Consider the following 9,606-nt stretch of genomic DNA (forward strand, 5'->3'; position numbering starts at 1 on the left):
AGGATAGATAGAGGATAGATAGATAGATAGATAGATAGATAGATAGATAGATAGATAGATAGATAGATAGATAGATAGATAGATAGATAGATAGGAAATGCATGAGTAAATCAGCACAGCCACCGCCCTCTGGATCAATGCACCAGTCCCACAGTGGCTTCCCCATCTGGGGTCTATTCTCATCACTCTCAGGGACACCCCAAAACTATTTATTTACCTACATGAAGCCAAGACTGGATCAAACCAACAGGCATCCGGAGTTTCTGACCCATGGCAGCCATTCTGGATGAAAGTCTAGGATAATACAACTTCTCAGAGGGTTCCGGGAGGATAGAACAAGATAGCCCATGGTGGCAGATGTCATTGGCTACTCATCCTGTCACAGACAAAGCCAGAAACACTTCCCCATGCCCCTGCACTGAGAGGTGGGTATGCAGCCCCATCCTGAGAGCAGCAGGAGGAGACTTTTGATCTTCCGTGCCTGCATGAGGGGATAAAAACTGGGTTGAGGGAAAAGGCACGGGACCATGGAAAGAGCCCCGTGTAAGCCCTTCTTTGCAGCCTATGGCCAATGTTAAGTGGAGCATTTAAAGTACTCAAGGCAAGGTGGCTGGGGCTGGGAGATCCTTGGCAGGTGAGCCCAGGCCCTCTATTTCTGTTCCACTATCCCCAAGTATCTGCAGCTCCTCTCAAGGGGTAGTGGCTTCATCCCCCACACCAACATGCCAGGGCCAGAAAGGCAGAAACATCCCTGACTTGTGCCCAGCTGTTAATAGGAAGCAGTTCCTTCCCTCAGCTCCTCAGCAGACTTCCCCTGGGGTTTCATTAGTCAGAGAAACAACCAAAAAACCACTCCCTACAATCATCACCAGCAAATGGAGGATGCCCGTTGATAAATTAGGTTAATCCACATATTACCCTGGGCTTGGAGGAACCCTATTAGCTGGAAGCCAGGCAGAAGGCAAAGACCATGCTGGGGTCCTGTTGGCAAAGAAGTCGGGAGGCAGGAAGTGGGAACAGACTTTCCTACAATGTCCCAAAGTATTGGCTAGATGGGAAAGCTAGAACATGGCGGGCACCACCTCCACTCCCGCTCCACCTATGGCAGACATAGGTTAATGACCACAGAACTCCCTCGCGAGCCTCTGAAGCCATCCTAACACAGTGCTCCAAGCAGACACAAACAGAAAAGAGTGAACACCAAGGGTGGAGGTGGGAAGGTACCTGTGAATCTTCCTGATGACAGGAAACAATCCTGCTATGTAAATTGATATTTAGTTATTGATAATTCTTTCTTAACATGAGCTAAGCCAAGCCTCAGCATGCTACAGGCATCTTGGTGCATTTGTGCTGCCGTAACAAAACACCTGAGGGTGGATACTTTACAAAGAAGAGAAACTGCCTTCTCCTGGAGGCCAAGAAGATCAGGTTGCTATCGGGTTCAGAATAGGTGAAGGTCTGGTCTCCTTGTGGCTGCACTCTCTAGCGCAATGAAGCTGCATCTTCACATGGCAGGAAGGATGGGAGACGCAGAGATGGAAGACACTGCCTTCAGGCCCCTTTCTCAACAATTCTCTATGAAGTTATAGGACACAAGACATAATAAATGATGACCCTAGACACAGCATAGCAGATAAACCCAACATGGCTGCCCCCCCCCCACTCTCCTCACCTCCCCTGTGCTTATGCGGCAGCCACGCCTCCTCACCTGCAGCCCTGGACTGCCATGTACACAACGCTCCTACCAGGCTCCCCAAACACCTCCTTGCTCCTCAGCTTTGAAGGTCTTCCTGTCCTCCTAGCCTTTATCAATCCCCTTTAAGAATCATACAGACTGCCCACCTCCTTGACAGTAGAGGAATCGTGGGGCACACTGGATTCCCACCCACACCTCTGTGACTGTAACTGTCTCCCTAAGTGTTGTATACTCCAGGAAGGTCTGGGAGGCTCATGAGACTCGGGAAGTAAGCAAGTTTCACATTTCTGGGAAAGCAGAAATGTATAAGATTCGGGAGGACCCCAAGATTTCGAAGCAGTTAACACTTGCAAGGGGAACAGACTCTGGCCTGCTGGAGGAGACAAGCAAATGGTCCAAGGTTGCAGCTTCCACACATTGTCACCAGCACTGGGGTAGATTTTTTTTCAGTGACACAGCTGCTTCTAAGTTATTCCTGCTCCTATAACTCCTCACCCACACTCCTGTTGGGAACCCCAATAAACTCATTGCTTCCTATGGCTGTTTGAATGAGAATGCCCTATAGGCTCATATGTTTGAATGCTCGGTCACCAGGAAGAGGACCTATTTGGGGAAGGATTTGGAGGTGTGGCCTGGTTACAGGAAGTGTGTCACTGGGGGGTGGGCTTTGAGGTTTTAAAAGCCCGTGGTAGGCCCTTCCTTCCCTCCCCTCTTCCCCTCCATCTCTCTGCCTGCTGCCCGCAGATCAAGAAGGAACGGTCTCAGTTACTTCTCCAGCATCATGCCCGCCAACGGCTGCCATGCTCCTCGCCATAATGAGATAGCCTAATCCTCTGAAGCTGTAAGCAAGCCCACGATTAAATGCTTTATTTTATAAGAGTTGCCTTTGTCATGGTGTCTCTTCACAGCAACAGAACAGTAACTAAGACAGAAGTTGCTATCAGGAGTGGGGTATTGCTGTGACAGGCCTGACCATGCTGTTTGTTGGAGAAATATGGAAGACTTTGGGAGATTGGGAGGTTAATGGGTTATCCTAGTAGGGGCATAGAAGCAGCAATGTTGAAGGCAATGTGGACTGTGCAGGCCCAGCTCAAGAGGTTTCAGAGGAGAAGAATGACAGTTAGTGGCATGCAGACAGTTCCCCAAGTTAGACTTTGGTGCAATCATGTCTTTTTGTCTTACCCGTATCTTGAGTAAGGAAACATATATTGAGTCTCCCCAGAAAAAAGTTTCACACATAATAGCAAATTGAGTACTCATGAAATCAGTTTCTTTGTTCATCATTATAATAAAGTAACTGGAAAGAGTGGGTTGAAGGAAGAGGGACTCACTCACTCCAGCTCACAGCTGGAGTGGATATAGTCCATCATGGCAGAAAATGTAGAGAAGCTTGGCCACACTGTGTGCTAGCAGCACAGGATTCCACACTCACATCTCAGCAGAGAGGGACAGGAAGCAGGATATAAACCTCAAGGCCCTCCCTCCCCAGCAGCCTACTTCCTCCAGCCAGGCCTCCACCTCCTAAAGGCTCCGTAGACTCCTGAAACAGCGCCACCAATTGAGGACCAAGTGTTCATACTTGACCCTGCGGGGGAAATTCAACACCCAAACCTCTGAGAGAAGTGTCACCTCCTAGCCTGAGATCCAACTTCTATTTGTTCTCACATTTGGCAGTGCTCCCTGGATATGCTAATCAACATGCTGACAATTGTGGAAATAATATTAATATTAATGAGTGCAGACGCTTCACCTAGAACAACTCACCGAATCCTTGGGAAACTTTACCGAGCAAGCTCAGCCATCCTTCACCCCCACCTGGAGTCATCCTGAGTCCTTCACAGGGAACCAAGACGTGACACCTCCGGCTGTCCCATTTCCCAGCCAATGGCAAGCTTAGTCGAAAGCCAGGAAGTATCCCTAAGTGAAACTCAGGCACACGGAGCAGGATGCATGGGATATAAACTGGCACCTCCAGAGGATGCAGGAGGCTCAGAGTGTGCTAGAAGGAGGCCCTGGAGACAGATGAGGGAGAGGAACAAGCCCATATGAGCCACACCATGTCTGTCTACCTGGGAGGCATGCTGCCCCACCAGCAGTGGTCATGGGAGGAAGGCTATGGAAAGGAGCAGTGTCTGGCCAGCCACACACCAGCCTGCTTTCCCTGTCTTCATTCCCTTTGTGCTCAGCCAGATCCCTTTCCCCCAGGTCTATTCTGTCCCTATCATGTGACCTATCTCATGAGTGACACGCCAGCCTGGGCTTCAGGTTGTATCGTGAGAGAGGACACTCAACCACTGGCCAAAGAGGGTAGGAGCGTTTTGGGTAAAGATCTCCTAGGGAAATGATCCCTAATGCAAGAGACAAGATTTCCCCAAAGCCTCTTAGCAGCTCCATCCTCTGGAATCATCTCCAAGTGCTACTCATTACAGGAGGCTAAAATTAAAACTCGAGCCAGAGACGCATGCCTGACTGCAAATACACAGCCTCATCACAGCACCCAAGTAGCCACAGGCGACTCATAAGCTCATCCTAAGTGGGCTCATGCTCTCGTAATACTTTCTGTACTAAAACGGGCATCATTGGCCCGGATTTGGCCTGAGGACTACACTTAACCAACCCTGGTATCTTGACCTGATTCCACCTTCCTTTCAGATAAGCACGTGTCAGTCCACAGCTCCCCTAGGAACTGGCACGCTCCTTTGAAGACAGTGGGGTGCACCCCTTCTGCATCCAGTCCTGTCCCATCCCAGGCTTGTGGGGAATTAGGTGTTATCAATTATTCACGAAGCAAATCCACAATGGCCCTGAGAAGGGATCAGCCACGCCAGCCTGACATGTCAGGTGAGCTGGAGAATGGACAGGAAGAGGAGGTACAGGAAAACCCTTCTTCTCCCAGGAACTCAGGTCCGCTCATCACTGCTCCTTAACAAGTGGTTTTCTGCCAAGCTGTGGCTGCCACAGAGCCAAATGCGTGTCACTGTGATGAGACTGATCTTCAAAACCAAGATGACTGGCAGTTGAGATGGACGCACTATGGCCATGTGTTCAGCAACTAGCCACCAGTGGTCCAGAATACCTGAATGTCGATTCTCCCACTTTTATGCCCAGTATAAGAAGGTCCAAGCAATGCCAAAAAAAAAAATTAACATTCCCAATGTGTGTCCACCATCCCCATGCTTTTGGGGATATGGATTTCTGCCCATGATGCTATTCTCAGCTGTGGCTCCTGAGCCTGATATGAACAGGGTCCCAGACACGCTCAGAGGAAGAGATGTCATCCTGCCGTGCCAACAGGGCAGACATGCGGGCAGTTTAATGGGCTCTGGGACCCTGTCCAGCTTCAGCCGGTCAATTCCTAACAAGGCTTTTTTAGTCCATCTGCATTTTAAACTTTGCCAATCCCAGGGCCACCTGGGGTTTCTCAGGGCAGTGCCAACTGACAAGGGGCTGGTTCCTAGGCATCTAGAGCCTCCACTCCCAGCACACACTCCCGACACACTTCAGTGAAACCGTCTTCCCTGAGTGCAGCACTTGGACCAGATATGAACACCACAGATGGAGACAATAAAAGACAAGAGGTCCCCGGGAGCCGCTTGGCAACACCACAAACGAAAAGAGATTCATACAGTAAACCCTAAATGGTTTCCCAGGAGCCCTTATGGAAAGCAGGTAAATAAAACACCATTTAAGTATATTTTCCTTGTTCAAATAGTGCACACCAAGTGTGTGAGGGATGAGACTTAAAGACACTTCCTGTTTCTTTGAGTGATCTAAGTACTGAAAGGAGGAGCTGGGGCATGACTCCATGGTTACAGTGCTTGCCATGCATGTATATGGACTGGAGTTCGGATCCCCAGAAACCCATGTGTAGTGGTAACTAATGAGGTCCACGATAGCCCGGAATAAAGGATAACAAGTGTTTATTTGGGGAAAAACTCACAACAAGGGTAGAGAGTCGCAGTCCTCTGGGGGCACTGGAAGCTGTGAACAGAACTCCGACCACCACCCAAGAGAGCGAGCACGCTTTTTGTCTGTGCTCATAAGTTCATACGTAGTCCCTCAGACCATGCCCTCATGGATCAGTACCCCAAAGGCTATTGGCTGAATGAATTCCCACAACACCCGTGCAAGTACCTGGTGGATGAGTTGCCCAAGTATATAGTTCTGGCCTCGGAAGGCAGAGACGGGGGATTTCCAAGAGCAAACTGGCTCAAGAAAGTGGTCATTATCAGCAAGTTCTATGTTTGACTGAGGGGCCCTGCTCACTGCCTAAGACGGAAGAAGAGCAATGAAGGATGATCTGACACGAGCCAAGGGAATCCACACGTCTGCGCACCCGTGTGCCACCCACATACATCCGTAAAGATGAAAAAGGAAGAAAATACTCAGAGGAAGATTCTTCCTTGCTCATCTTTGGGAACCCTGGTTGGTTTCTTACCATGGCAAGAGGGACGATGCCCACGAAGGTCGTCTGGCTGATGAAGATCTCAGAGACGAAGAGCTCGCTCATGGAGTCTTCCACCGGATATTCTACCTGCCAGGTGATCTGCTGGGCCCCAGCCAGGCCACTGCTGTTGTCAACCCCAAAGTCCACTTGCAGAATCTCATAGTAGGAGCCGTTTGCCCTGGAAAACAGACACGCAGCAAGGTTTAATGTAAAAGATCTGAATCCGCAGAAGGCAAAGAACCCAGTGATCTGGCAGAGTCCTCTTTGTCAATGAGGAGCTATATTGACTGGTAGAGGGATGGAGACTCGTTCATGGGGCTACCCATGGGTGGCAGCACCTCAGGGTGGGTGTGCAACCCTTCCCTAGAGAAGAAGTGTCCTTTGTTGAGTGAGGTCCTGTCTTAGTTTGCTTTCTATCGCTATGACAAGCACTCTGCCATAAGGCAACTCTGCAGGGAGAGGAGGGGTGAGGTGTATTTCAGCTGACAGCTCACAGTCCATCCCCGAGAGAAGTCAATGCATGGGGGGCGGAGGCAGAAACAGAGGCTCATGGAAGAATGCTGCTCACTGGCTTGCTTGGCCTTCTTTGTTCTACACCCCAAGACCACCTGCCTAGGGGTGACACCGCCCACAGTGGGCCAGGCCTTCCCACATTGACCATTTAAATGAGGAAAATGCCCAGGCCAATATGATGGAGGCGCTTTCTCAATTGGGGTTCCCTCTTCCTAGATGACTCTAGCTTGTGTTAAGTTGACAGAAAGAAAGGAAAGAAAGGAAGGAAGGAAGGAAGGAAGGAAGGAAGGAAGGAAGGAAGGAAGGAAGATAAATAAAAGAGCCCAGGTTTGTTGTCTCTCTGTGCATGCCCCACAGAGCTCTCTGCCCTCCCCACACTCCCACAGCACCATCAGGTCACACTCAGGGAAAGCCCAGAACTATTTGGCACAGTCTCCCCACCCCTCTGGTCCAGGAGGCACAGCCTTTGTTCTGCCTACAATGCTTCTCTGTAACTCATGAGCCCCTGGCTCAAACTCTCCAGGATTTACAGAGTGATGGTGATTTTGTGGGCTTGTGGGATCAACGTAAGATCGATGGTTAGAAAAGATAAGACAGGTGCTATAGAAACTGAGTGGCAGGAAGGTTAAACGGGACTCTTCATTTCATCATCCCCAAATTGTATTAAATATATTGTACAAAAATCCCACGTATTTGCTTTTATTCCCACACATGTGCGTGCGCACACACACACCTGGGCGTGTCCACTTACACCCATACTCACCCCATACCCAAACATGCACTCCTGCCTGTGAGCACTCTTGGAAAACAAAGGCTAGTTACTGCTCTGGTAACCATGTATCAAAGACAGAGAAGAACAAAAAGCCAATAGCATGGGTCTGTGAGTGGATGCTATCCTGTGAACCCCTTGCCATCTCCCTGCATCTACCTTGACTGGGACCCCAGAAGGATGTCAACGGAAAAGCTGATTCCCCTGCTCCCCACAGTCTGAGTCCCCCAGACCATGTTGTGCTTTCTCTGCTGCTGGGTCTCTTTGGACTAAAAGGAACTGGGGGCCTCTGCCCTGCCTCGTGGACCCTCACAATCTCTGCATCTGGTGTCCCGGTGTTCGGTCTGTGAGGAAAACATTAGGAAAAAGAACCTGCTGCCTGCTGCTTCTCCAAGACAATTCTCTTTCCATGGACAGCTCCCCACATCAACAGTTTGTCTAAAACAAGGAGTGGCGTTCAACACTTGGAGGTAGCCATGGCATTTACCTGTGTGTCTCCTCTAAGGGATGCTCTGTAACTCAAGATGGAACCTTCTCTTTCTTTCAGAACCAAGGTTTTCTCGGTGTTTAATAACGGTGTCTGCCTTTGAAGAACCAGCAATGGAGAAGGCTCCATGTGTCATCCCGCTAAAGCCGTGTGTGGGCTCTGAGGTGAGCAAGGAGAAACGCCAGTCCTATCAGGTGAGACATTGGGGTCACCTTCTAAACCACGCACTTCCTGCTACTACTTCCTGACTCTCCAGTCTGTGAGTTGGCCCAGATGCAGGAGCTGCCCATAACCAGCAATGAATGGAAAGACAGACTCTATGGACTTGTTGCTATGAAGACTTTATTTGTTTTGGGGTTGGGGGGGGGTTATTTCCTGTTGGGTTTTTTTTTTTCAAAAGTATTTTCCTTCAAACCAGAAGGAAATCTAATTCAAGTAGCTGGGGTACTTTTTAATAAGTTCATTTATATGGAAATTGGCTCATAACTATTAATTTTACCTGCTCCTAGTTCACTCTTGATAAGCCTTGAAAAACTGAGAACTCATTGAGTCTCAATTTAATAATGGTGGCTGCCGCTGAGAAAATAGCATCCAAGTGCCAGCCACAAGGTGGTCATAAGGCAGCCAGCCAGTACCCATGAAATGAGCACGCATGGCTCATGTGAGAGCATGTGGTCAAGTTCAGGTGTGTATATGTATATGTATGTGCAGGAGACTGCATGGATGTGAATGGGTTTGTGTGGGGGCGGGGGAGGGGCAGAGAGTGGGTGGGTATAGGTATGAGTGGCCACATGCAAGAGTGTGTGTTTGTGTGGCAGAGCAGGAATGTGCACCTCAGGCTGGAGCACAAGTCTCCATCTCTAGGGGAAGCATCACCCTGTAGTACAGGCTAGCCCCCTCCCTAGGTCCCTCCTGAGATGGGGTTGAGGTGTACCATGTGGCTGTGGCTCAAACACGTGTGTGAGAAAGAAAGTCATGGGGACACCAACCCTTCAGCTTAGCCCCAAGGACCACATCTAGACACCAGTCCCTGCATCACTGTGATGTGTGGTAGGGGAGAGGGAAGGATATCTCCTCAGGAGAAGGAGATAAAAATGGGGGGTGACATCCTGTCATTTACATTGACTGTTTTTGTTCCTATCAACACCTTCTGGAATGGGGAGCTTTTGATTTTAGAAGACAGGGTTTCTCTGTTTAGCCCTGGCTGTCCTGAAACTCACTCTGTGCACCAGGCTGACCTCGAACTCACAGACCCACCTACCTCTGCCTGGGATTAAAAGTGTATGCCACCACTGCCTGCCTCCCTACCAACTTCTAAATAGTTCTGAGCCACCAAGCAGAGATGGTGGCCACTTCCCCAAATAGAGTTTCTAGAAATGAGACACCAGAGATAGTCTGCCGCCCAGATTTGCTTTTCCTTGGGGCTCTTTTCCTAGATGCAAATATAAGAAGTGGGTGAAGATTAAAGACACTGGATGGCAGTCACTACGAAGACCACTGCAGGATAGAATCTGTGATGACCCAGGTGATCGCTATGGAGATCACTGCAGGATGGGATCTGGGATGACCCAGGGGATCGCTATGGAGACCACTGCAGGATAGAATCTGTGATGACCCAGGTGATCGCTATGGAGATCACTGCAGGATGGGATCTGGGATGACCCAGGTGGTCGCTATGGTAGGCACTGCAGGAT

At 49.5% G+C, this 9,606-nt stretch overlaps 1 protein-coding gene across 1 annotated transcript in view; it reads right to left on the reverse strand.

Annotated features, from left to right (window-relative positions):
• Tmem132b (transmembrane protein 132B) overlaps window positions 1-9,606 on the reverse strand; it is a 285,174-nt gene that overhangs the window by 87,116 nt on the left and 188,452 nt on the right. The window contains exon 4 of the mRNA XM_013350061.2: window positions 6,135-6,321. Coding sequence (XP_013205515.2) covers window positions 6,135-6,321 — 187 coding nt within the window. The remainder of the gene's footprint in view (window positions 1-6,134; window positions 6,322-9,606) is intronic.

This window comes from Microtus ochrogaster, chromosome 2, assembly GCF_000317375.1.
Source record: "Microtus ochrogaster isolate Prairie Vole_2 chromosome 2, MicOch1.0, whole genome shotgun sequence".
Lineage (NCBI taxonomy): Eukaryota > Metazoa > Chordata > Mammalia > Rodentia > Cricetidae > Microtus > Microtus ochrogaster.